The sequence below is a fragment of the Puntigrus tetrazona genome, chromosome 3 (assembly GCF_018831695.1).
Source record: "Puntigrus tetrazona isolate hp1 chromosome 3, ASM1883169v1, whole genome shotgun sequence".
Classification (NCBI taxonomy): domain Eukaryota; kingdom Metazoa; phylum Chordata; class Actinopteri; order Cypriniformes; family Cyprinidae; genus Puntigrus; species Puntigrus tetrazona.
The window spans coordinates 9,890,564-9,917,805 of record NC_056701.1 but is presented as its reverse complement, the minus strand read 5'-3'; the positions used below and the strand labels follow the sequence as shown (position 1 = coordinate 9,917,805).

General features: G+C 41.4%; 2 protein-coding genes across 9 annotated transcripts; one reads left to right on the top strand and one right to left on the bottom strand.

The window, feature by feature from the left end:
- Positions 1-736: 736 nt before the first annotated feature.
- On the top strand, positions 737-7,830 carry prkcsh (protein kinase C substrate 80K-H). 2 transcript variants are annotated; one of them, XM_043234888.1, is made up of 18 exons: positions 737-824; positions 1,196-1,342; positions 1,441-1,557; positions 2,036-2,131; positions 2,219-2,276; positions 2,591-2,708; positions 3,036-3,165; positions 3,325-3,409; positions 3,647-3,725; positions 3,839-3,922; positions 4,611-4,769; positions 5,017-5,107; positions 5,201-5,270; positions 5,477-5,566; positions 5,646-5,720; positions 6,492-6,591; positions 6,673-6,848; positions 7,457-7,830. In XM_043234888.1, the coding sequence occupies exons 2-17, from the start codon at positions 1,249-1,251 to the stop codon at positions 6,817-6,819; spliced, it is 1,593 nt and encodes a 530-aa protein (XP_043090823.1). In that variant the 5' UTR covers positions 737-824; positions 1,196-1,248; the 3' UTR covers positions 6,820-6,848; positions 7,457-7,830. The 2 variants fall into 2 exon arrangements, with proteins under 2 accessions (XP_043090823.1, XP_043090822.1); XM_043234887.1 differs by lacking the exon at positions 737-824 and adding an exon at positions 831-967.
- Positions 7,831-9,230: 1,400 nt separating this feature from the next.
- elavl3 (ELAV like neuron-specific RNA binding protein 3) lies at positions 9,231-25,273 on the bottom strand. Of its 7 annotated transcripts, none has more exons than XM_043234889.1 (7): positions 24,858-25,273; positions 18,953-19,169; positions 18,765-18,868; positions 16,124-16,277; positions 15,455-15,683; positions 15,011-15,049; positions 9,231-14,394 (listed from the first exon to the last, which is right to left on the bottom strand). In XM_043234889.1, exons 1-7 carry the CDS (start codon positions 24,864-24,866, stop codon positions 14,046-14,048), a joined length of 1,101 nt encoding a protein of 366 aa, XP_043090824.1. In that variant the 5' UTR covers positions 24,867-25,273; the 3' UTR covers positions 9,231-14,045. The 7 variants fall into 7 exon arrangements, with proteins under 7 accessions (XP_043090824.1, XP_043090826.1, XP_043090825.1 ...); XM_043234891.1 differs by having other exon boundaries at positions 9,231-14,373; positions 24,858-25,272; XM_043234890.1 differs by having other exon boundaries at positions 15,455-15,680; positions 24,858-25,272.
- Positions 25,274-27,242: the final 1,969 nt, after the last annotated feature.

Here is a 27,242-nt window from a genome sequence, read left to right as displayed (position 1 = left end):
TCTGTATTAAAAAAGTTCATGCATAGAATCTTTAATATATATTTCAACATCTCTGACTGATAGGGCAAGTCAGAATCTTTACTTATCAATTCAGTTAATTAAGAAACATATACATAAAATAAGTTAATATGTGTTTTACTGGTAAAAATAGTTTTATACAATTATTTCACAAATGCTTAGACCATTTAAAACATTTTCCTGAGAATAGCCATTTAATTATTTTGTATGTATTTATCATATATTTTCTTATAACATTCAAAATCAATATTTCGAGGTGATAAATACTATATTAATACTATTATTAGGCCTATTACTTTCAACCTGTCAATCGCCACATTTGCGTACATTTAATGAGCATTTAATAAGCAATTTTTGCTAAGGAAATATTTTTGGTGCATCAAAAGTAATCAAATTATTGCATGAAAATCGGCGAAATGAAGTATTTGAACCTCATATTTCAATACAAAATGTAACATTACTACCATTGTATAGTATTGTACACGTGTAATGATATGGCCTAAATGAAACCAATGCTTTATTTTACACTGAAATAACATACAGTAATACAATTTATAAATAATTATATTAAAGGATGCATCATTAATCAACAATGTCTCAGTCATGTGAACAAAACAGCGTGTACATCCAATGGAAATAGTTGGTAACTGATTCATCAATAATCATATCACCGATTTTGTGCCGCATTATGTGTATTTATGACTTCATTACCCACAATGCCGCTTTCCTCCTCTCGAATCCACCAATCATTTGAGAACACCGCTCATCTAGTGACGTAACAAACGGTGCGAGAACGCTCTTCGGAAGTAAGTAGCGAATTAATGTTGTACAATGGATTATTTTAGATGTCTTTGACTAATTTTTTACAAGCGCACATATAGTTTGCGTGGTGTTTATTGAAACATAGCACCTGCTATCTTGACGCTGTACTGTTTATCTCTTCTGCTCGGTGAGTAGTTCCGTGTGTTCGGTTGGCCGTGTGTGCGGAAGCCATTTCAGATTGAATTAACGAGGATGATGCGAACAAGACATTTTATAGACGGTTTTATGTGCGACCGTTAATCTTAATTTTATGTAGCCTTTTGTAAACCTCTGGCGTGTGGTGTATATTTGCGAATGATCGGACGTACTGTGATGTTCTGTTGAACGATGCATTGTGCCTTCCTTTTGAACCAAGGTCACCCGCCTCTAGTGGGAGTTCGCGTTTGTCCCTGCGTTTCCTGAGGCATCATGACCTGCCTGCACCTGCTGTTAACATTGGCCTTTGCTGTCAGTTTGGGGACACCTGTGGAGATTCAGCGACCACGAGGAGTGCCACTGACAAGTAAAGTCTTATATCATCTATTGTATATTCTGTATTAAACCTGCACTTGTTTCTCTGAACATACTGACTGGTTTAATTACTGTTTTGTCTAATTGAAGAGAAACCGTTTTATGAGGAGAACAAGCCTTTCACCTGTCTCGATGGATCCCGGACCATTCCTTTTGACCGAGTGAATGATGACTACTGTGACTGCAAGGATGGTTCAGATGAGCCAGGTACTTCATTTGGTTTATAACTTACGATTATTATCTTACCATTCTTTAATTTAAAGCTTTTTACCTCAGATTTACATTCAAAAGCCTTTAGCATGTTCTCCTGAATTATCAGTTGTTATCATTTACTCACTCTAATGTCGTTTCAAAAGATAAACTTTTGGTACTTTTCAAAACGCAAAAGAAAAAGTTATAAGAATACGAAACCTGCAAATTCGTGCCGCCGAAACGTAGAGGTTTCGAAAAGTGCATAAATGCGAAGTAAGAGTAAATCGTTGGTTCAGTTGAAGTCTTCTAAAGAGACATGCTCACTTTATATGAAGAGCAGATTTAATTTAGGCTTCATCACATGTAAATAGCTTCAGTGAGAGCAAGGCAGACATACAAGAACTGAGTACAACAGATCTCAGAATTTTAATTTGTCAGAAGTCTTTGACAAGTAGAAAGTGCATGACCGTTTTTTTTTTATGTGGGTCCTCAGGCACCGCTGCTTGTCCAAATGGCAGCTTCCATTGCACCAATGCTGGTTACCGGCCCATGTTTATCCCATCCTCCCGTATTAATGACGGCATCTGTGGTAAGATCACTGCATTTTGATCATATTTGCCTCAGCTTCGTTCAATGAATGGAGTGATTTTGCATTTAAAATCTTTTCTCTCCACAGACTGCTGCGATACTACTGATGAGTACAACAGCGGAGCCAAATGTGAAAATACCTGCAAGTGAGTTTTCGTGCAATTGTATTTGCTTTCTAAGGAAAAGCACATTACACATGACACATTTTTGTGCTCCGTTGCAAACAGATGTCTTCGGTCATTGTAAAAAAAAAAAAAAATCTCAGTGTAAATGAGCAATTTATAAAAGTTCTATAACAAACCTTTTAGGTGTTTAAATGTGAATTGTTTTGTGTGTTTTTTACTGAAGGAAATATGTACACTACAACTTTTGTATTTATGAGAACAATTTTTTCATTGTTTTGCTTTCCATTTTCGCTTATGATGCACATTGAAATATGCGGAATTTGTTTGGTTCTCAGGGAATTGGGACGTAAAGAGCGGGAAGTTTTGCAAAAGATGGCTGAGATCACCAAAGAGGGATTTCTCCTGAAACAGCAGCTCATTGAGGAAGCCAAGAAAGGACGACAAGAAAAGCAGGTAAGATCTGCTTTGTATAAACCCTCACATCAGCCTGTGATGTCAAAATACTTCGCTTTACTATTTTATTACCGATTGTGTGGCTGTTTTTGTTTGTTCAGCTGCTGGTGTTGCAAAAAATCCTAGCGAATGCCAGTTTTCAAGCATGGCGAAATGCTGCAGTCATATTTGCTTAGCTTTATTTTTTTTATTGTTATTTTCTTTTACTCGCATACAACAGAAATCATCCTGCTCTCGCACTGAATAATTGCTTGTATACTCTGCACTTTTAAAAAGCCATGTTTTGTCAAAGTGTGGGTAAACGTAAAAATGCTCTCTCTTCTGTAGGGTACGGTTACCAACATGCAGGAAAATAAGAAACAGCTCGAGGAGAAAGTTGAAGCGCTTAGGACGGTGAAAGAAACAGCAGAGCAGCCTGAGAAGGAAGCTAAAGAGCGCCACCTCAAGGCCTGGGAAGGTGAGTGCAGCTGTTCAGACTCAAAGCAAATTTATGTCTCTTTAAGCTATATGAAAGTTGACTTGTAGTGTTTAGTGTGCAGGCTGGGTTTCACCAATTGATTTCATCAATCGATTTGACATTAATCTGTTTTTTTTTTTTTTTTAAACTACATTCCAGAGCAAAAGGCAGCTATTCACTTGGAGAAGGACAAAGCCAAAATGGCAGAAGCCTTTTTGGAGCTGGATGACAATGCAGATGGCTTGTAAGTGCCAATGATTCTCTCTCTCTCTCTCTCTCTCTCTCTCTCTCTCTTTCTCTCTCTCTCTCTCTCTCTCTCTCTCTCTCTCTTTCTCTCTCTCTCTCTCTCTCTCTCTCTCTCTTTCTCTCTCTCTCTCTCTCTCTCTCTCTCTCTCTCTCTCTCTCTCTTTTTCTCTCTCTCTCGTTCTGTGCATATAACTAGAGAATAAATATAAACTGGCGTGTTGTCTCTGCGTGTCAGTGTGTCTGTTTCTGAGCTTCAGTCTCACGCTGAATTGGATCCAGATGCTGATGGCACACTTACTGAAACTGAGATCCAGGTACTTTTGCATTTAATCACTTCTCAATACATATGAGAAATTTTAGATATTTCGAAATGCAATTAGTGATTTATTTGCCACTAATTTAGATGTTTGTTTCGCGATTCATTCAGGGACTGATGGGAGGAGCTGAGCAGGTGGACACGGCAACATTTGAGAGTGTTTGGACCAACATTAAAGACAAGTACCACTCAGAGGTTAGTAGAGAAGCAGTGACTTCTGAGGTTCTTCATGACAAAAAAAAAGGAAAATCTTTTTCTTATTAATATTCTTTAAAGCAATCAGTATGCAAATAATCAAAAGTGAAAATGATTAGATTTAACTACATGAAAAAAATTAACATTTAATTTTAATTAATATTAATATTTAACTTGAGCAACCATACATAGCATAATTTACATATGCATCCCTGCCGTTTCATGATTTTCTCTATAGTTAATAAACATTGGAATTAAAACTATAATTAAAAAACTTAGGAATCATTACAATTGTTTTTTCATTTTAGAAAAAAAAAGTCTATGCTTACCAAGGCTGCATTTATTTGACCAGTGATACTTTAAAAAGAATAATACTGTGGAATATTATTGCAATTAAAACTTACTGTTTTTTATTTCAATGTGTGTTAAAATTGAGTACATACTCAGATGGCAAAGCTGAATATATATATATATATATATATATACCAGCATTTGAAATAGAAATCTTTTGTAACTAGTAGTGTAGTTAGTTAAATTAAATATTTAATACTTTTTAATTTTGAATTATCTGTAGTTTAGCATTAATGCTTGACATTAAAAAAAGCACACAAATTTTAACATTCAGTTATCCTTGAACACAGTAGCCTATTAACATGCATTTCGACCATGATCCTCCGTTCTCTCTCAGTCCCAGCCCGAGGAACCTGCCCCAGTGGAAACGCCTCCAGATGAAGTCAAGGAACCAGTGGTAGACAATGAATCCGAGCCGTACCCAGAAGATGACATCTCTGAGGAAGAGGACGAGGACGACGATGATGAAGATGATTATCACGAAGAAGATGAAAAGGTGTGAGAGTTTATCACCCAGAAACCCCGAGCAAGCATTACCTTCAGTGATGTTTAGATCCGCAGTGACATTTTGATTCTTCTATTAACACTTCTCCGCTTGACATTTAAAGTCCTTAACCTTTAACTCGTGCCCTAAGGCGCAATGGCAAAGGTCTTGCAACACAGAGTGCTATAATTCATGCTCACCGTACTGTGCAGGTGTAAAAAATTATATCTTTATGCGAGTACGGTTGTGTGTTTCACAGGCTCCGCCCACCGTTAAGACCCCCGAGAAGAGTCATGAAGATGAGGAAGCCATGCCGCCCTATGATTCAGACACTCAGACCCTCATCGACGGTTGGTTTTGCCGCCAATCCTATTCATCAGTACGTTACAGAGAAGTATGTTGGTACTCATCGAATTGCTAACAAAATGTTCTCTGGTTCACAGCCGCTCAGAAGGCCAGAGATGATTTTGAGGAGGCTGAAAAAGCTCTTCGGGAGATGGACGATCAAATCAGGTTTGTTCAGTGCTGCTATGTTGAGTTTGAAATCAAGTGGGAGCGTAACAGACTAGTTTTTCATATGCATTCGTGCGCGCGCTGTTTGCTCGGCTTACGGTTGCATCAGTCGTGTCCTTCAGTGCATTTTCAGTGTTCTCTGACGCTGGCACACAGGGACCCTGCTGCTGAGCACTGTGTTGAGTTTTCCTTTGATTGTGTTGCAGAAATATTGAAAAAGAGCTGTCTTTTGATTTCGGCCCTCATGCTGAGTTCACTTACCTGTACAGCCAGTGCTACGAACTCGCCACTAGCGAGTAAGTGAAACCGGCGTTTGTTGTTCTTGGAATGATATTTTTGTGCTATTATTTATTTCTGTGTTCTGTTTGCCTTCAGGTACATCTACAGACTCTGTCCTTTCAACCGGGTTTCACAGAAGCCCAAGTACGGGGGCTCAGAGACCAACCTTGGGTAAGAGACATTGTGTGGAAAAAAATAAAAAATCTTACACCAGACCAAGGTGGTTTGTGCTTTAGAGGTTTCTGGACACTTTTCAGTTTAAAGTATGAAAGAAAGAAAATGGAAAGTAGTTATTTAAAATTAATATCATCAAATTAATTCAGCCTTTTAGAATAACACAGTTTTTTGTTTTTTTTCAATTAGTAAAACCTTTAAAAAATCTAAACCTTTGAATGGTGGTATAAATAGTATATTGGTTTGTTTTTCTATTTACTGATCTTGTTTTTTGCTGCTATTTAACACTCATTTAAAGTACATTTATGAAATATTAGTTTCAATACACAAGTATGATCTTATGAAAAACTCAAAATGAATATCCATTTATTGTTCTGTAGATTCTAATTGTATTTGCTCAATTTCTAAATTTACTTATTTAACTTTATTCTTTTTTTTTTTTTTTGTAACATTTCATTTTTCATTCGATTCGGGATCACTGTAATTTACAGTCTCTGACTCACAGGCACGTTAATATCAGAAAATAGAAGTAAAGGATAAAAATGTTTGTTTAGACATTATAGAGCTTTTAATATTGGCTATGTAGTGATATCACATTCTTTTTTTATTTTATTATGGAGCATCCATAGCGTTCAACTAAACACCTGGTCTTAACAGCTTAAACCTCTTTAAGACCAACAAACCACATTAAAACGCCTCTTTCTTCTTCAATATCACTTCGTCATCACATTTTTGAGCGTATTTAATGAGAGATGCTCGTGTTCCCAGGACGTGGGGAAGCTGGTCAGGGCCTGAAAATAATAAGTACTTGGTGATGAAATACGAGCACGGCACCGGGTGCTGGCAAGGTCCAAACAGATCAACTACAGTAAGTACCGGCTCTTTCATTACTTCCGCTGCGCCATTCACTCTGGGAGGTTTTTCTGCCAAGTGTGTCTTTGTGTGGTAGGTGAAGCTGACTTGTGGGAAGGAGACTGTGGTGACCTCGACATCGGAGCCGAGTCGCTGTGAATACCTGATGGAATTCACCACTCCTGCGGTGTGCCAAGAGCCGGCCGGCGCTGACCCCTCGCCACACGTGCACCCGGAGCTCTAGACTCCACGCTCTCCGCCCGTCGACGCATGGTGCGCCTGCCACAAAATACATGCAAACGGTTTCAAACGTTTAAAGCACTCTTAACGGGAAAAAAAACATTTCAATTAGCATAGGGTCTAAATTGGTTTGACGCTTTTTTTTTTTTTCACACTTTGAGTGTAATGAGGTCTGGGTTTTGCCATAGCCGTGACAGTTTACTGCATGTTCTGTTAACAGATGTTTGTTTGGGCTAACAGTAGTGGTTTAATACTGACGACAGCTCTGTATGTAATGTTGCTTTATTCCACCAATGATCAACAACAATTGCATTCAGTTGAACTCGTAAAACCTTTAGCTGTCTGGAACAAGTGTGCGTATCTCAAGCGATATATACAAAAGATTGTGTTTTGCTTGAAGTTCATAAACGTCTTTAACTTCATTCAGATTGCGATAAGCCTACCTTGCAAATTTCCTGAAATCAGGTTTTCCGTCTGTACTGATGCACACAGTGCATTATCATCAATTTATGACCCTAAAGTGCAGTTAATTGTGTATAGTGTTCTTCAGAGTACATTAAATTGTTTGCATGTGGTCACAAATCAATATTAACTTTTTTCCCTTCACTCTCTCTCTCTCTCTTCTTTTCCCTGGTCTGTAGGTTGTTGCTCTGTGGGAACATTAGCTTCATTTCCTGTTCAGGCTGTTTAAGAACCTCTTCCATTAGTTTTGAATCGGCTAAATGAGGCTGGAAGTTGGGAGAGCATGACATTCGGTAAACTGTAATGTTTTGTTGTTGTTTTTACTGGGGGGGGGGGATCTGATCTCTTCACATTCCATAGATAAATTTGGGAATAAAATGTGACTTGTTCAAAAAAGGCCTTAGTTAATTTCACACTATTAATCTTTTGCACTGTGTACTCTTATTTTCACACATTACAGTCGGATAGCCCTTTTCCGTTTGGGTACATAAGAAAAATTGTGGCAGTTGAGCACTGTTGAAATAAATTCATATTAAAATGTATATTTCAAAAATTGCTGTGGCTTGTTGGAGGAAAAAAAAAAAGACCTTGGTTGTCCCAAATGCTGCATTATTTAGCATCAATGCTGGGTAGTAACTGATTACAAGTAAAATAGATTACATAATCAGGCAAAATGAAGTACTTTTAATTAGATTATAATACATTTGGAAAAAACTACAGTTATGATTATTCCATTATTTACATATTCATGCAATAGCGATAAATCATTCATCATTAGATTTTTTTTTTTTTCCTAATTCTTCTTCATCTTTTAGATTTTCCTTTCTATAATAGCCTACAGCTTTTCCACTCCGAAAGCTTTCCAGTTAGTTCCCTTTCAGTCGGTCTCTCTCGACGTCACCTCAATTATCGATGGTTTGGGGATCTCACTGATGTCACGTCTCCGTTCCCTCCTTCAGGAAGTGAGATCGCCAAGATGTTTTGTGGACATTCACACAATGAACATTAATCAGATGAATATAATACACAGCATTCGAGCACAAAAAAGTACAATTAAAAAAAATGTTTGAATTACAGCTCTGTTGGTTATTTAACACAATTTTACAGTGTCTTGGCAAGGCCTTTGTCTTTCAAACGTTTTTTTGTTTTGTATGTAATGAGGAACTTTTTTTTTTTTTGGTATCTGAACCTCATTCACCTAAAACACTTGAAGCACCCACATGATATTTCAAATGAATTAACGCATCATTTTTTAGTAAGCGTTTTAATGTGATGAAACGCTTTGTTTTAACTTGACATTTTCCATAGCGTTCAACAAGCCGTTTGCAAAACCTTGACATGGTTAATAATGTTAATAACAATGAAAGGTGAATATTATTTTATTTCTCTCTTTTTATTTTCTTATCATTACGGTAAAGATATAAAGCAACATAATGAACATGTTAGGTCAAAAAAAAGTAATCTGATTACATTACCTGAAATGTGTAATATAACTTGGAATCAGTAACGCACTACCTTTTTGTAAGTAATTTAATTTACCCAGCACTGTTCAGTATGCACTTATACAATGTTCAGTTTTCTGAAGTTATTTTTTATTCCACTATCAGTTTAATAGCCCCTTCCCATGAACAGCATAAGAATTATTACGTAAGTGCATTATTATTTGAAGTATACCGCTCTTTTTGGACTACGTATACTAACAAATGGCTTAGAGTAGTGCATTATTACACATCTTTAGTGTAGGAAGTGGACTAACTAAGGTTAATGTTTTACAAACCAGACTATGAACTTCAGCATTACCTGCTGCTTAAATATCAAGCTGTTGTTAACCGTGATCAGATTGGCGAAGAATTAAATTCGGTCCCGAGTGAGCGCGGCGGCACGTGACGCACATCCATAAAACCGCTTCATTCCCCATCGAAAAGGAAAAAAAGGCCGTCACAAGGAAAACACTGAGATTCATATCTTTTATTTTTTCTGGCATGTAAAGTACAAATAATTAAACAATTCCATGAAAAAGTCCTCAAGCGTCTTCAGCTGAAATCCCAGTAATAAATATCCTAAACTAAACTGAAAGGTTTATTTATTTTTTTCCCCTTTATGTGTTTGTCTTTGTTTGTTCATGTTTGGAAGTATGAGATTTTTCTTTCGTGACACACAGACACTGAGATCAGGAGTTCTGCTTTTGATCTTTTTTTTTATTATTATTCGTATTATTCTCGTTATTGTTCGTTTGTTTTGTTCTGTTATTGTTCTGTTATTCCTGGAAAATGGTTTCAGAAGAACGTTGCTAAGTAACTCTGTGTCCCTCCTAAATTAACTGACACAAAATACAACTGGTTGAGAAACAGAGTGACCACTGACCCCTTTATCTATCTCAGCGCCTCGCCTGGCCCCGTCTCCCCCGCTGCGCTTTCTTCGCCCACGTCTGCTAATCGTTGCTCTCGAGCCCTCCCACTGACTCTTTTTATTTTCTAGAGAGCTCTCTCGGTCTGGTTTGGCGGCTGTAAGGCAGCGGGTGAGAGGTTTTTGGCGAGGGACGCTGAGCCTAAGGCCTGGCTGCGGGTCCGAACTGTAGACCGGACCACCGCCTCGGCCCGCCCCCCCCCGGCCCCAGGCCTCGCCCCGGGCCCTGACTCGCTATGGGGTTCTGAACGTGGTTGGAAAAACAAGACTGTGATTAGATTAAATAATCAAAAGGTTTTCATTTAACAAGACAAACAAAACACAGGCATTAAAGGCATAACATCTAGCACACAGCATGTATGTTTATACACTTCAATTAGTTTAATATAGCAGTGCATTCTTTGCCTATGGAGAACTTTTCCAAATTGTAATTCTAAAGCAGTTTTTTTTTCTGTTTTGTTTTTTTTTTTTTTTTTTAAATCTATTTGTTCCCTTTAAAGAAAAACGAAAAAGGTGTAACCACATTTTGGCAAAATGAAAAGTATTTAAACTTGCAAATATAATGAAATAAACCATAAATATACACAAAACATACTTTCATACGAGGCAATAATAATAATAATCATAATAATGATAATAAATAGTTTTTAAGTTAACAATAAGTTAAAACTACAAGCTTAAAGTCGCCCAAATAATACAAGTTCATTGGCGCTATATTGATTTTTTTTTTTTTCAGTTTAAATTATTTATGTTGCAACAAAAGCTACCACAGACTTTTACAAACACAATTAAACACATTTTGATTGAAAAGAAATAATTCTAACTAATTCTAAAACCTGCATACACTGTAAGAACAGCAACTAATTATAAATAATGGAAACAAATATAAGAAACCGTACCCAATAAAAGGAACCAAAACGAAATATTCGACCCACGTGTGTCCTCTATGGCAACATCAACAACACAAATACGCTAAGTTAACGTGTGATTCTGATATGTAAAGTAAATCAATAAATTACAGGAAAAATGATACTCTGAAATCAACATGGGCTAAAACCGATGATATTTTAGACAGTATTCCATTCACGGTCTTTTAGATTTGCTCTTTTCGGTACCATAGACGGCTGTTTGTTTTAGCTTGCATGGTCAGAGCACTATTAAGGGGGTGGAGGAAGGGATAATGGACGTTTTTAGAGACCAGAGCTCTTGGTGCTTGTTTGATTCTTCTAATGAATCTGTTAGTTAACACTTTTTTTTTTTTTTTTTCCATTTTGTTGTTGTTCGTTACATTTGATCCTTTCACTATTCTGCAAACCATTTCAGTGTGACGTTTAATTTCTTTTTTAAAAAATATATATATCTTTTGTTCTCAGTCAATATAAAAACGAAGCACATTGCACTTACTGTTCCATAGGAAAGTTTTTTTTGTCTTTTTTTTTTAATGATTATTATTGTAGTTGCTCAAGCGGTGCAGTATGTTTGTTTCCTGCCATTGTCCTTGGCTCTCTGAGGGGATGGGGAGCGGTGTAGCTAAAGGGTTCGTTGGGACACTCGGCTCCGAGGGACGACGCTAAAACCTCCCTATGGTCACCGGGTGCACTGCAGGGTTGCCTCGGTCGCTATGTGTACCCCATTGCTCGTTTTAGAGGGCGGACCAATCTTTACGTCTAAGGTTTTTGTCCCCTCTAGGGCACACCACCGATGAGTTCCGGGATGAGTTGCGTTAGCGTTAGCGTTAGCGAAAGAAAATGCATTGCGATGTTAATGTGGCGAAAGCTGAGGGGGGTTAGTTCAAGGTGTATCACAGTTTTTTGATACAATGGGAATGCTGTGGAGGGCCTAGAGACACTTTGATATGTGTGTGTGTGTGTGTGTGTGTGTGTGTGTGTGTGTGTGTGTAGATGTGTGTGCGTTCACGCTCTAAATGTTTCGGACTGACTTTTTTCCCTTCATCAGTGACAAAGCTAAAGATCCCTTGGTTGGTTAGTGCTTGTGCAAAGGAGCAAAATTAGGTGTCGACGATATGAAGGTGGAATACATAAGATATGCGGAGCGGAAATTAAATTAAAAACGAACAAATCTAGACAGCACAATGATAGACATTTTGCTTGTTGCGTTGACATACTGGCGAATATAATTCACTATGGATTATTGTGTGAGAACTGATTACATCGATAAGTGCAGCTACATTACGTTAAGTCAATTTCCAACTTTTTTTTTTTGGTGCACCAAACATGCTGAAGCGTTATGGTGATTTCTTCTCGTTCGTTTCTGCCGATACAAGATGAGATGCTCTGGGTGTTCGATGCGACGCCATTTCGAGCTTCACTGCACCGTCATTGAAGCAACGCTTGATTCTTTTCAACACTTTAGAGAAACCGTAAAGTTGTTTTGTTTTTTTTTTCCTGCGTAATGCATACATGTACCTGTCTGCTGATTCTTTTTTTTTTTTTTTTTTTTTTTTTTTTTTTAAACGTTTCGTATGTTTCTCTTTTTTTTTTTGTATTTTTGAAAATGAAATGGTTTCACTGCATGTAAGTCTTAGTCCCCAACCCTCCGATCCCCTCCCTTACACCGCAGACTGGCTCTCTCTCCCCAAAGTTGAAAACTCTGAAAATAAAGCCATGCGGTGTGTCCAAAGATTTCCACGATTTAAGAATCTGTAAAAATGTTGCACAAGGTCTTGTGTTTTTTCTTCGTAGATATAAAAATATATTAATCTCTAATGTAATCCTTTCAAAGAGATCATTGTCCTCTTTGGCTAACACAGCGTTATTTAGAAAAGCAAAATGTCACTTGATTTGAACACACATTTACATCTTTCAGTTCTTTTCTTCGTAATAATGTGAAGTTTTGCGATTTTACAGCAATGTCTCTCCCCATGGAACAGTTTCGTTTGTTTTATCGCAGGACTGTGGACAGCTTGGGCATTGTCTTTAACGTATCTAGGGATTTTTTCAGTTATGATATGAGTATTTATTTATTTATTTTAAAAAGATAAATTTTTGTGTGGCTGCGACTCGCTTTAAAGGGCCTTGAGGACATTTTGATTTGATATGTAGCTGTTTAGATATGCTGGGGCTGCTAAAACCAGTTCGGGAAAGCGAATTATAACGCGATTCTGTTTAGTGAATGGAGCTAAATGTATCTGAGAATTTATGAAGGCCAAGGGCGACCGATCCCAGTGTCCCCTGACCTTCATAACAGCTCAGATTTTCTCAAAGAGCTGGCAAAACGGCCTTTCCTACTCCCGAGCCATTCAAACTTGTTTTAAAATGATCTAATATGGTTCTGGATTCCGCAGTCGGCCTTCATAATTGGTTTGAAAGACTTTCAAAAGAATTCCAAATGCCATCGCCATGGGAACACTGTCGAAATGCCCCTAGTTACACAGACAACTGCATGTGGTGGAATCGATTCTAAATTCTAACTCTACAACTCAGAGTGGAAAGGTACGAGGAGATTCTTGGTTGCCATGTTTTGTGATGTTTCGCTACGCCCTCCGACGGAGGTGCGCGTGTGCATGTGCGTCTGTGTGTGTGTGTGTGTGTGTGTGTGCGCGCACGAGTGTCTCATGTGATGAACGTTGTCTTTCGGTGTGCTGAGGTGATTGTGATGACCCCCGGGTGACCTCTCGATTTGTGACTACCATCCACAGTTTGTTCAGTGGCTGTTGGTTTGGACCTCGAGTAAGGTGTGTGTGGTGCCATAAGGCAAGGTTGCAACCTAATGTAGAGCCAGGAAACCGTAATCAAAGTTCTAGAAAATGCTTACATATTTGGCTATTATAACCACCTTAAATGTTGAATATATATAGTTATATCATAATATATATAAGAGAACACTGTTTTAATCATTTTTCTCTAAAAAATCACTGATTCAAAATGCCCAAGTGTAAAAAAGTGACTACATCCTCTGAAGCCAGAAGGGAGAGTTACCGGGGCAAGATTTCGGGTAAATTGCACATATTCGATTAACTTTTCTTTTTTTTTTTTTCGTCGTTCATTGACCAGTTCTCTTACTTTGCCTGAATTAAATTAAATCTCTGCAGACATTCTCTGTCACATTCATTAGACTGTCCCTCCTCGTGGATTTCCCCAGCACCGCCTCACAACTCTGCTAATTCAATACAGGCAAATGTTGGGAAGGACTAGCATGTTGTGTAAAGAGAAAAGAAAAACGACTCTACTTGTGTATTTTTGTTCGAAACAACTAAACGTGTGTGTGTGTGTGTGTGTGTGTATGTGTGTGTGTAGAATGTGTGTTAGAGAGAGACTCAGTCCAGGCCCATGTAGAGTGAATGTACAGGGAGCTCAGTAGCTCCCCCTGCATGTTAAAGAGCAGTAGTGACTAGGCCTTCCTTCAGGCCTTGTGTTGCTTGCTGGTCTTGAAGGAGACCTGCAGCACGCGGTCGCCCAGGCGGTAGCCGTTCAGGCTGGCGATAGCCATGGCCGCCTCGTCGTAGTTGGTCATGGTGACAAAGCCAAAGCCCTTACATTTGTTGGTGGTGAAGTCACGGATGACCTTGACGTTTGTGACGGCGCCAAACGGCCCAAAGAGCTGCCACAGGACGCTTTCATCGGCTTCTGGGGACAGGTTGTAGACAAAGATGCACCAGCCGGCTCCGGTGGGTCCGGTCAGGTTGACGCCGGCTAGACTGGTCATGCTGTCAATGGTTATGGGGGAGAATCTGGGGAGGAAAGAAGGAGAGCTACCATGGGTGTCATTCTGAAGTTCAGCACAGCTTGCTTCTCATTACCACTTTTGTCTCTGAGGACTGGACACTCGCTCTTCACAGCCTTAAGTAGATAAGAAAACGGTCAGCTATCGTATTGTTAACTAGGTTGACCAAACCAAACTCTAGTCCCTGTTAGGACACAGAATTCACAATGTAACAAAATCACGATATACTGTACTTAGCAAAACAGAAACCTAGAGAGGGATGAAGGCAAATCAGAAACAAATCAACGGAAAATTGGAAACGAACAGAGGAGACGCAAACGGAATCTTGTATGTCCATGCTGGTGGAAAAAAGACATTAAAGCAACCAAAACTGAAAAAAAATAATAATGTTAGTTCAATACAGAAATACATACAAATCAGTTCAATCAAGGAATCAACCAAAAGAACAAAAAGGTTCAACAAAGCCATGCCAGAATGTCCTGCTGTGATATCAGCTACATCAATCTAGTCTACTGAACGGTGGTTTCTCAAATCAAATCTCTAAATGGTAATGCTTAAGTCAGCAGGTGATATTCCGGGCACTTTGTTTGAGCTTGTTTAGGCATGGATGCTTTTGAAAGGACACCTTTTTTTTGGAAAATTACCTCTTGACTCCGTAGCTGGCGTTTAGTAAATTGTCGAGTCTGCAATGCAAGAGGGAGAGTGACGGAGGTGAAGATATTAGTTGCAAGATCCAACAACCAGAGCAAAGCGTTTTCATGCAGCCACTTCAGCCACCAGGGGGAGCTCTTTACTGGGCCCCGCGTCCACCAATCAGCAGGCGGCGGCTCGCCCATCTCACTGACGCAGTGCTTACAGAGCCCTCAGGCGATGGATTGAGAGTACTGCGATGAATGCTTGTGAATGCATCCTAGCCGTGACTGATTCACACGCCGCGTTATATCTCTAAGCAGGGCTTTTCTTTTAAAATTAAGCACTGTGATTTGTCGAAATCCCCCTGATGGCGGGAACGCGCTGCGGTTTAAAGGAAAACCGGCAGAGGAAGAGTAGGGAGCGGTAGGGGTGTGGGCTGCAGGTGGGAGCAGTACCTGAAACGCTGAGTCTGGTGGTGCAGAGGGCCGGTGAAGCGGCGAGCAGCTGTCTGGTAAAGCTGGGTGAGCAGGGCCTGTCCCGTCTTCTGACTGGGGTTGTTGGCGAACTTCACGGTGATGGGCTCTGCGGCGCCCAGCGGCTTTTGTCCGTTCAGGCCTTTGATGGCTTCCTCTGCCTCATTTCTTTTGTCGAACCGAATGAATCCTACTCCGCGCGATATACCTGCTCCGGACAGAAAGCGATGCAAATGTTAGCACCGTCAATCAAATCAATGACAGATAAGCGAGTCGCGCGCTTGACTTACTGTATGATCTACTATGTAAAGCCGTCAAAAAACGGTAACCGAATTCGGTGCCAAACCGTTTAATTGACACATGGTGATATTTCTCACTGCTGCAGGAAATTTGATGAAAACAAATAAGATCTTATGTACTGGGGGTTGGCTTTTGCTTATTACTAAAGCTAACTGAAAAAAAACTAATTCAAAATATAATTGCACTGCCAAGATTGTGCATTAAATATGAAAAAATGGGGTCAATTTTGATGCCACGTTGACTGTGGTGGAGCATATAGCTTCTTTTTTGCGTCACATCCAGAGCTTTAATTAGATTTTTAATCCTCCCCCAGGGTGGCTGTGCTGTTTGTGGAAGTGAGGTAACGTTTACCTGTGACCTGGTCTACCAGGATGCGTGAGGTGATGATTCTTCCATACTGGGAAAACAACTGCTCCATGTCTTTCTGACTCATTGTTTTGGGCAGGCCGCTCACGTACAGGTTGGCATCGCGTATGGAAGCCGAGCTTGGTCTGGCATAGGACACCTGCATCACACACACACACGCAAAACAAGGAGCTGCAGTTTAGGATTTCTTTTAATAGAAATATTAAGAAGCATGCATCAAGACAGCTGTGACAGTCCTAAAACTCCCAGCAGTGCAAACTTTCAAGTGTAGTCGAAGCAGATATGTCACAGCACTGCCACGCTCAAAGGCGAGACATCCGCCCACTCTCTCTCATCCCTCCTTCCTTGAAATCCACGTCTCTTACGCGCACTTCACTCGAACGAAACCCGGTTCCCTTATTAAACGCTACTTCAGCTTCACTGTGCTCCTGACAGCAGAAACGCGAACCCACTCTCACATTCACACTTCCCCCCCTCAGAAGCATCGACACCCTCTGCGCTGATTTGAGACCAGCTCCCTCAGGGAGTCGTGAGGAAAATTTGATATCATGGGCTGTTATTCTAGGCGGTGATTTTCCACAAGACAGCAGCATTTAGAACCTGTTCCGCTTTGGGACGTGTCATGTAATATCAAGTCCAATTAGGCATTTGTTTTGACGTTCAAATATTCATCTCATTTTTATATTCCCTTCTATATTTCCTAAAACTCCCCCACTGAGCCGCCTTGGTCGTATTTGAGATGCGAACAGATTTTTCTCATAAAATATGTATATTTATGAGTTTCTGGTTGAAAGGGGCTGACTTTGATTGATGGTGTCAGTGTGTGCGCATGTGGTTTTTTGTGATAAAGAGATTGGCCCCCTCCGTCTACTCCATCTCTCCTTTGTCTTTTCTCTCAAGAGGAAACTGCTCCTCTGGCAACCGGCGAACCAAGTAAACAGATTACAAGATGTCCAGTGTCCCTGACAACACCCCAAAACACGTCCTCACAAAATACTCCATAAAAAAAAAAAAAAATCTATTGTAAAGCACAATACCAATTCATGATAATGGAAATGTGACACCTTCACTTTACCAAAACTCTGGATTATACATATTTTTGATATTTTTAATTTATTTAAATTTATATTGCATATGTAATATATATTCTTTTTACATATGCTCTTTTTTTTACTTAAGTAATATAAATATTTTATATAGAATTTAATCAACTTCAATATATAAGTTTACAATACAAAACTTTTTATTGTTATACACAGTTATGGTACCATATAGCCTTTTCCACAATAGTAATAATATAATATAACACATACATTTTTATTATATTTATATATACTTGTTGTTTACCAATGTACTGCTTTTATGTCAAATTTTAACACGCATTGGCATATTTGAATCCGATGACCTTTATGTAAGTGATTACGGCAATAACAAAAAAAAAAACATTTAAGCAAGTAAACTTGTTTTCATCATAAACAGGAGTCTATTTTAAATGTGTTCGAGCCATTTTATGACGCTCAACCAAGTTATAGCATGTTTTGCCATCAGACCTTGGCAGAATGATGTGTTTTTCCACCATATGTGTGTTTGCGTCTTGCAGGCCAGTATGACTAAGCAGCGGTATTGTTGAGGTAGGGGTGTAATTGTGCAGTGAGTGGGTGAGTGTACAGCAGAGACTGGAGGGGGGAGATGTATTGGAGGGATGGGATGCTGCCCCATAATTAACCCTCTCCCTGTCTCTCCCACAGTACAGATGGTGCCTGCAGCCCATATGGCCCCTAATCCTGTCATTGGCATTCGGCTGCTTCCTAGCCTTTGCTCCTGCGCCCCGTATCCCTCCCTCCCTCCCTCCCATCCTAGCTATCGGCTCTGTACCTTTCTAACAATGGCTTATTGACATGGAAAATATGACATTTGCCCGGCTTAAGGATTTGAGGGCAGTGGGCACACGAACGTTGAATGTCAGAGAACAGTGGCCAAGCCGGATAAATGCGCTGAACAAACAAGACAATTAGGACAATAGCAGTCAGACTCCGTGTTGTTTAAATAACTACGCCAATAATGTTCGCCCTTGGACTGCAGTCATTATTTACCGAACAACACAGCGTTATGGTTTCAAATTAGACCGGGGAATGAAAGCGCTCTGATGGTCATCTTGGCCTGTCATGCGATTTGCATGATACACGAACACACGCAAAGTCTGGGGAAGCTGCTTAACTGCTGATTCTTGCCTTGGCTTTGATGTGTGGTGATCAGGTGGAGGCGCGGGCCGACTGTTTAATCTCTTGCTTTCAGAAGCCCAGGCAGACCTTTCCCCACCCCAAAACCCAGCTGAATTGGGGACAAAGAAGGCCCTAATTAGCCAAGATTGGAGGCAGATGGGGCTCTCCGTGTTGACCTCTGAGCTTCACATTGCGTCTCCCTAATTACATTTCCATCACAATCACCTCAGCGCACAACCCTTTGCTTTCTGACCTCTACTTTCTCTTTTCTTTTGCTCCTTTTGTCCCAGCCACCGATTCCTCCCCCTGCCCCTCCCATTCTCCTCCCCTCCTGCTGCCACGTCTGTCTTGGGCCCTGCCTTATTCCTCCCCATCGAATGATTGAAGAGCTTGGCTTCTCTTACCTTGATTGTTTTGGTCTGCAGTTTGAGACCGTTGAGTGTGTTGATGGCCTTGTCGGCATCATTGGGATCCACGTAGTTTACGAAGCCGTAGCCCAAACTCTGGCCTGCAAGAGTACAAACGAGAAGGCGTTGGAAAACTATGCTTTGGTGCTGTGTTTTTTTGCCAGAGTCTGAATCGCCTTGCTTACCTGTGATCTTGTCTCTGACTAATTTGCAGGACTCGATTTCTCCGATACTGCCGAAAAGGCTCTTGAACTCCTCCTGGGTCATGTTCTGAGGCAGGTAGTTGACGATCAGGTTGGTTTTGCTGTCGTCCGTGGCACCGTTAGTGCTAATGACAGGGCCGTTAGGCAGGCTGGTTCCGCTCGGACCATTGGACACCTGAGTTTCCATGGTGCTAATTATCTGCAGATGGGAAAAATGACAAATTGCACTCTAAGTTGGGGCGAAAATGCATCATTTGAGGGGTGTAGTGCTTGGCATCCTGGTTTCGAGGTTAAAAATCGATGCGTCTGAGTGGTAGAGGGCCGCAGGAGAACAATATCCCACCTCCCCTCCCCTCCTCTGACCTCCTCCCTCACTTCAGCTCTCTCCAACTCTCAGCCTCTGGCCCTGCAGATGTCACAGTCCTTTCACTCTTTCCCAGCCCCCTTTATGCTATCCAGGGTCAAACAGAGTTACATCACTAGCCTCCGAGAGGATAAGCAGGAAAGTGCACGCAAATGTATTTGCTAACATGTATGGGTTTTTTTTCCTTTTAAGAAAATGCAATTCGAATAAATAAAGATGGGAGGACGGCACCTTGTTTATAAGAAAAGCATGTGTGTGTCTGGGTCTTTGGTTCAACCGTGTTGCTGTGGAGCACAGCATGCTTAATTTGGCCTATAGGGGATTTTCAAAGAACAGATGTATGCAGGTTGTAGATGCTACTTCAATCTTCAACGGTCCCTTTCTGTCACAACGCACAACCGCAGTTCCCAAAGTCTGTGCTCTACATTGTACCATATGTGATCTGTCATCTTTTGTGATTTTTTTTTTTTTTTTTTTTGTATTTTTCCTAAGGCTCCTACTCTCCAGAATTTACAAATTGGCGTGCGTAATGTATGTTCATATATTAGTCATCCTTAGTTGACTGAAAGCATTCTCTCGCCAGAACAGCCCCTGGGGTGGAACAGGGTGTCTCACCAACTTAATTAACAATGCATCCGTGTTTTTTTTTTTTTTTTTTTTTTTGTCCCACGATCAACAGGCAAAGTCATCTTCCACAAGTGTCTTTGTTTTTTAGATTCAAATTAATTTTAAAAATCCTTCTAGGAATGTCATTGAAAATGAGCGAAATTGTACCCGATATCTAATTAAGCGTTCTATTTAAAAATTTATGTTGAGTTGCACTAACAGGTGAATTTATAGTAGTGTGGGAAGTGTCTTCCTTTGTTCTCCCTTCAGCATTGCCTCTTTCTCTCATCTCCGTGTAACGCTCTGTCTCTTCAGTGGAATGATTTATTCTTGCCTTGAGCCTTACCTCTAACCAGGTTGCCCAGGTAACAGCAGCTTGACGACTGTTGCTATTGGCTGGCTTCTTGACTTTTAGTGTGTGTGCATGTTCGAGAACTAGCGCTCGGTTAAAATCACTTTTTGTCTTGCATTAATAAAATAAGCTTTCGGGGCAGCCAGAATTTATATCTAAGACAAATTGACACTGACAAGGAGAAAGCTCAGAGAGGCAAGTTATTAAAGCACTGCAAACATGGATCTAGGCAGGACTGACTGTCACCCGAGCAGTTATTTCCAAGAAAAGGGCGTTCGTTTGATCGCGAATGGCGATAAAATGGCCTCTTTTGCTTGGGCGGAAGCCTATAGCCTTCGTAGCCTGGGAACTGTCTCAGGTTTAGAATGCAAACCTACTCAAACAGGCCCTGTCTATGCGTTGACACAAACAGAGTGAGTCTTGACACAAAGTGACAGGATCAGGGCAAATGTGATTCGTGAACTGAAGTAAACCTCCCTATGGCAAGCCACCCATCCTCAGCGACGAACGTAGTGAGTTACACAACACGCAGGCTCTTCGGCCACGCAGACTGACACGTACACTATCTTACAGCCCGGATACTGGCGCCAGCACAGCAGAGGTAGAGGTGGAAGAGCACTTCATCCCAAAATACATGACTCGCGTAGACAGGCGAGAGACTGCTTACTGCTGGAGTTCCTTCCACTGCGCTGCTTAAACATCACACACCTTATCAACTGTCCCTGAATCCACGCTATTAAAAATAGGCCTTTTCGAAAACAAAACGTGGCCACAGCGCGGGCTCTGACGTTCCCGTCCCAGCCTGTACTTTTCTATTTCTGGGAGAGTTCTCCCTCAATATTTAATGCACCGCATCAGCATCGCCTACACAAGGACCCAGACTCGCACGCAAACAAGAACCCTGCATCTCATACGCAAAAACCTATTACCTTCCCACCAGCGCTCTGATAAGGATAAATGACTGCAAAGATTCCTCTTAGTGAGTCTGTAATTAGAGTCTGCAGAAATGACCGTCAAGCCTCGTCAAACAAAAGGATTTTTTTTCCCAGCTGAATGTCACGGTACACAAATGTAAGATAAAAACCAAGCCACTTGGTTTAACTTGCACCATTTTTGTTCTTGAGAGGCATAACGAGACCGGCTTCGATGAAAATGTAGATCGTTTGAAAATACGATAATAAGGCTTTTAATTTAAACACATCATGCTTAAGAAGAAAAAAACAGGCTTGAAAGCGGCATGAGATAAACAAAAAAAAAAAAAAAAACAATCTGACTGTGAAGACTATCGACTCACGTCACTTCCTTAATGTCCCTGCGCACCGAGGGAGCCATTTTCTTAAAATAAACACAGTCTCGCACAAGATCCGGCGAGGTAAACAAATAAAGCATAAGGCTGATCTAATCTGTAGCTGTATGTAACATGTCAACATTAATTTTCAGACTGCCAGGCTAGCGGTTCCCAGCGTTATCTGTCAAGGACGACGAATCGCGTGCCCGTGACATTTCTGATGCCTAATGCAGACCTTAATTTTATCATTTGTAATTCATAAACGTACGTGTCTGGACGGGCCTCCTGACTGAAATGTGAACGTCGGATTGCCAATAGGCCGTTTCAGTAACAGATTACAGGATTATCCTAAACAAAAGGCATTAGCCACACTCTCACTGCAGCTTAAGGGATCACTGTGGCAGCTGTAAAACAACAGGACACAAGTCAAAACTGAACGGATAAACCCTGTTCTTTGTTATTTATTTTTGTCGGTGAATTGGGTTAATTTCACTCGTGAAATTTGCAGCGCGAAAGATCATCGATTCATCACGCGGATGCGCGAGTCTCTCTCGCGTTTCCCCAAATAGCGCTCTTTTATTTCAAAACTATGTATTTGCTGTTTTAAATGATCGGAATTCTGAAAGAACGCGGGAAGAGAAGGCGCTCGCGGTGCTCCGGTGCTCCCGTTTGGTCGCTATCCAGAGTGCTGAAATCGGGAGTGGCTCGACATAGACGGCTACCTACAAAATATCCTTGGTGCCGCGGGCTCGGTTTTATCAAGTGGGCATTAGGCTCTTGATGTCGTGCTTATAAATAAACACGTTTGCGAATCGTTTAAACTCGTTATCCTCTCGTCCTTTGATTGGACAAGTGCGCGTGTGCTCTGTGGGCATTCACAAATCCGAGCTCCTTTTTGCTGAATAAACGTATTGACACAAGCGAACAAAAGAGCCACCCGTTCCTCCTCTACAGAGACCGTGGCAGCACTATGAATATTAATGTAAACAGTAGCGCTTTGTGTCGAGGCCAGAGGCTGCGGGACTCTCCGGGAACAATGAGCATTGCAACTGTTTTCACTTTTATTCTATTCTACAAGACAATTTAATAATAATAATAATAATAATGGCAAAAAATGAAATGTACATTTAAACAGCAATGTCATCGAAGAAATGCCTTTAGCTAATGCGTTTCCTTAATATGCAAACAGCTATATAATATACTGTTGTATTCTATGACTATGACTGTTTATATATATATATATATATATATATATATATATATATATATATATATATATAGCATCTCACGTTGACCAATGTGCTTGGCAAAAAATAAAACCACAAACAATACAAACAATAGCCATTAAAATTGCCATAGAGTGCCTTTAAAAAATAAAACCAGTATAGAAAATGCTTAAAGTGTTAAATGCACTATCAAACGTTATCAAAAACTTTTTAGCTTTGATTTGAAGATGCCAGTGTATTTCGTAAAATAGCACCGATTCTAGTTAGTTGATGTTTTATTTTCCGTATTTAAAGGGCACGCTCGTAATATTAATGCTAAGTTAATTTGATCGTTTTGGTTGCAAAATCAGTGTTTGTACTGTACCTGTTCCAAACAATCACCGTTCGTAATTCATAATATACGAGGCCTGGTGATCTTTTAGCGCGCGTAACGGCCTTGGCAGTACGCAAATACCGTCAAACATATATATATATATATTTTTTTTTTTTTTTAAACACCGTATTTTTTTTAATTGGCACGACTTATTGAACGACTAACGAGGAGCTCGCGTGTTCAGACGCTTGTGTTGTGTTGTGCATCGTTGTGATGTCCTTGTCCTTGAATTGTGTACGCGCCTGGAGAAGGTTATCTGACTCAACGGTTTTATGTGCTTTGGCACTGCGGTAGAGGCTCGCGCTCACGGAGGACTGCGGAACAACACGCCGAGGGGCCCGTCATTCATTCATCACGCCATCGATTGAGACTCAAAGCGAAAGACGAGCGCGTCGTTTCCTATCGCCTTTTGTTTGAGGTCACCGTAAAACAAGGCAGGCTGTCCCTCGGAGCAGACGAATACATATTTGCTTATTTGTCAAGGCCCCTATAACCTCAAACGCCGACCGGGGTTTAGCTAGAGTCGGCTATTAAAACCATAACGGATCTGGTGTTGTTATTATTACGCTCTGACGAGAAACAAAGACGGTTAAACCTGACAGCGCGCTTCTCGTCGGGCAGGCCGGAAGAATTAAACGTCGTTTGCCTAACTGATGTGAACGTTTTATGTGCGGACGTGTTTGTGTTCAAATGAGCGGTCGTGTTTATGTTTTCCCACAGAAAATCTGCGCGAAGATGGTGCTTCTGCGCGCGTGCCATCGCTGTCTTCTTTCAGAGAAGACACGCCCAAAACGCTTTCCCTCAAGGCCTTTGTATTCCCCTCGTATTGCTTATTTACACTCTCGGCGTCTTTATATTTTCAGAGAGGGACTGAGCGGGAGAAAAAAAACGCAGCTCGCCGAGACACCGCAAGAAACGCACGATATTTCCAGACATTACGTTTCGCCTTTTCCTCTCTCGCGGCGTCTTATCAGGCGTCGCGGGGCTTTAGGAATTCTGTCCTGCCCGATTCAATCCGGACCAACGGATGCATAATATCTCCCCTCCCCCCTCCGAATGACTCGACCCTTTTCTTTGCGTTTGCTCTCGATGGGCTCTCAGCCTCCGAGGCATCGTGTTTTGTCTCCGAGATCCGGTCCCGAGCATCCTTTCGGAGCGAGGCATGTGCCCCCTTACGCCCTTCTTCTGCCTCCGCCGCACCTCAGCTATTTCTTCTGAGGAATTCCTCGGCGCTCTTTGTTAATAATGGCTAATTATCGCTCGAACGCGTTTAATTAGCGGATGTAGGAATAAATGTATGTTGCGGGTTTTTTTTTTTGCGTATTACGCGTTTTATGACGAGCGGCTCGCGTGGCAGGAGAAAGCAATGTTTTGATTCTCCTCAGAAAACGGAGCGAGCTCGGCTGTGGCGGCGGTCGCGCGTGCCTGTATCACATTACTTATACCGTGGGCTAATCGTTAATCTCGTTTACGGAATCCGCGATTAGACGTGCCAGCATGCTTGACCACCAAATGCCACGTTTTGGTTAGCTTGCATCGCAATGCCTTATATTTCGCATCTAATCATATCTGTTAGAACTGATTTTGCGGTGATGCTGTTATTGTTGTGGTTTTTTTTCTGTTTTGTTTTTGTTTGTTTTTTTTTTAAGATAGACCAAAAAAAAAAGAGTATACGTACAGTAACCATTCTTGATGCACAAAGATGATAGCGATCTAGGTCCTTCAAGTCGCAGGTCTTCAGGCCGTCTTGCAGATGTTACGCCGTGGCGTGGCTCGAGGAAGGCAAATGTCAGGTTCCAAACGAAAAGAAAAAAAAAGAAAAAGGAAAAACGACAGTCTTCGGCAGGGAAGCTCAGCCCGTGCGATTGTAGGTTTCCTCAGCAGTGTGAAAATGAGGAGAAGGGGGTTTTCTTCAGGATGATGATGAGAGAGAGATTTCTCTCCGTGTGGCGTGGGCGATGGTTCAGAAAAAAAGAGAAGCAGTGATCCCCAGTAGGGTGTGTCCAGGGGAGGGTGTTGTGGTTCTGCTGTTGTGTGTGTATTTCCCAGCTCCTCGCAGGCTCCTTCTGTGCCTCTGCTGCAATGTTCTTCTTTTATGTGTCCTTCTGGCTGGCAGAGCTTGCTGCTGATTGGCTAATTGTGCAGGGAGGGTACTACATGGCAGCCATTGCAATGCGCTCCTCTCCCATTATCCCCTTCAGGAGAGATCACCGAGAGCCCCTGTCCCTCCACCCCACCATCTCTCCACTCTTCCTTTTGCCCTCCCTTTCTTCCTGCCCCCCACCTCACCCCACCCCAACACACATGCAGAGCTGAGTGAATAGAGCTCCACCTGCACTCCGAACAGATGGGTGCAGAAAAAGACAGGAGCCATGCTTTCTCCTTCTCTTTACCCCTCTCTCTCTCTCTCTCTCTCTCATCCCCTTACTCAAGCCTCAGTTTTTCCCTCTCTTGATTATTTGTCCTTGCAGCGCAGCTCTTCCTCTTGAATTCCGTCTTCTCGATCTGCCGCGTTGCATTTCTAAGAACGCCGTGAATGAGCCCGCCGTTTATTTATTTTTGGTCCAAATGCAGAATGGCTGTGCGAAGGCAGATTCGCGAGAAGGTCGTGACGCGGCCCCGCTGATCGAATATACCTGTTTGCGTCAGGTGCTGGTGTTGAATGCGTATGTTGCATAATCAAGGACCGGTGCTTGCGATATGGATCAAGGCATCATTTTGGCTGTCAATGTCGAGTAGATGTCGTGCGTTGTTGCGTAATCCCGTTGACATAATGTCCAGCGAATCAAAAGGCACGTGTCTGCTTATTGTTTCTTGTTGCTGGTGCTGATATTAAACATCGACGCACGCTGATTGCAGCGGTTGTTATCTCAAGCTCCCTTCCCCCCCGTTTCCAGTCTCAGGGAGTGGGTAGAGCTCACCAAGACAGGCTGTTTGGTCTCATCTATAATGCATCTCCTGCCCCAGGACTTGATGTGTGACAAATGACCTATTTCTGCACAGACCCCCACAGGGCCTTGACCTGAGGGAGCGCGCTCGCTATTTCTCTGTCACGCCGATGTCTTTGGCGCTTTCATAGGTGCGAGTCTACGTTGGGTGAAGTCAGTGGAGATGGTTTGCAGAGCATGTAGGCTTATGGAAATGTACGCTTAGCCGATGAGGTGCGAGGGGGATGTCATTCCCACTAGAGGATGTGTTTATTTTAGTCTGTTTACGTGCGCAGCGGAGACCGCGGGTCGCTGGAACTCACCTACATCCGCATCGGCCTTGGGTGACCTTGTGGAAGTCGAGCGCTGTCTGTGCGCGCGCGTCTTCAGCAGAAGTTCTCTGTGATTATGCAGATTGTAGACAGTCACAGCGCAGGTATCAGGCATCAGGAGTCAGAGAGGTACCGAGTGGGTGGTATTGTCGTTGGCGGGCAAATGCGCTGTAATGCAGATCAGAAAAACAGCATTTTCTCGACGTGTCTGCTCTGAGTAATATACACAATTATATATATTTTGGCTGATGAGTTCTTGGGAAATCATTGGAGATGGACGAGTGGGCAGATGCGTTCAAACTCGTTAACCTTTTCATAATCTCGAGAGCGCCAGTTGTTGTGCATTTCTGGGTTACGGGTTAACAGAGAAGGCTAAGCATTCTCCGGGAAATTTCGACACAATCGAGCGCTCTGGAATGGATGGCAATGCAACTGCTACCAGTGTTAGCATTTATTATGATTTTTTTTTTTTTAGCTAGTTTTTTTTTCAATAGTCCACCCAACAATCACCATTCTGTTTTTTACACTCCTGTTTGACTGTCTTTCTTAAGAACATAAGAGAAGATATTTTAATCAGTGTTGGTAACCAAACATTTTAGGGTCTTTCTGACTTTGTGCAGAAATAAAAATACAATGGAAGTCAACAGGGCCCGAAACATTTGCGTGGGCCAACATAAAAAATCAAATTATAATCAAAATAATCAGAATATTTTCCTTTGCGTTTTACAGAAGAAAGCCATACAGGTTTGATGTGAGTTCTGGGTGGAATATTTCTCCAGTTTATTCATTTTGCTGTCAAAAAAA

What these genes read in the sequence shown, in the direction of transcription:
- prkcsh (XM_043234888.1), top strand. Translation starts at nt 1,249, where the DNA reads ATGACCTGCCTGCACCTGCTGTTAACATTGGCCTTTGCTGTCAGTTTG. An exon ending in GATGACAATGCAGATGGCTT is followed by an intron (nt 3,410 to 3,646) that starts GTAAGTGCCAAT and finishes TCTGCGTGTCAG; the next exon opens with TGTGTCTGTTTCTGAGCTTC. An exon ending in GAGATGGACGATCAAATCAG is followed by an intron (nt 5,271 to 5,476) that starts GTTTGTTCAGTG and finishes ATTGTGTTGCAG; the next exon opens with AAATATTGAAAAAGAGCTGT.
- elavl3 (XM_043234889.1), bottom strand. An exon ending in CCTGGTAGACCAGGTCACAG is followed by an intron (nt 15,684 to 16,123) that starts GTAAACGTTACC and finishes TTCTGTCCGGAG; the next exon opens with CAGGTATATCGCGCGGAGTA. An exon ending in GCCAGCTACGGAGTCAAGAG is followed by an intron (nt 14,395 to 15,010) that starts GTAATTTTCCAA and finishes CACCCATGGTAG; the next exon opens with CTCTCCTTCTTTCCTCCCCA.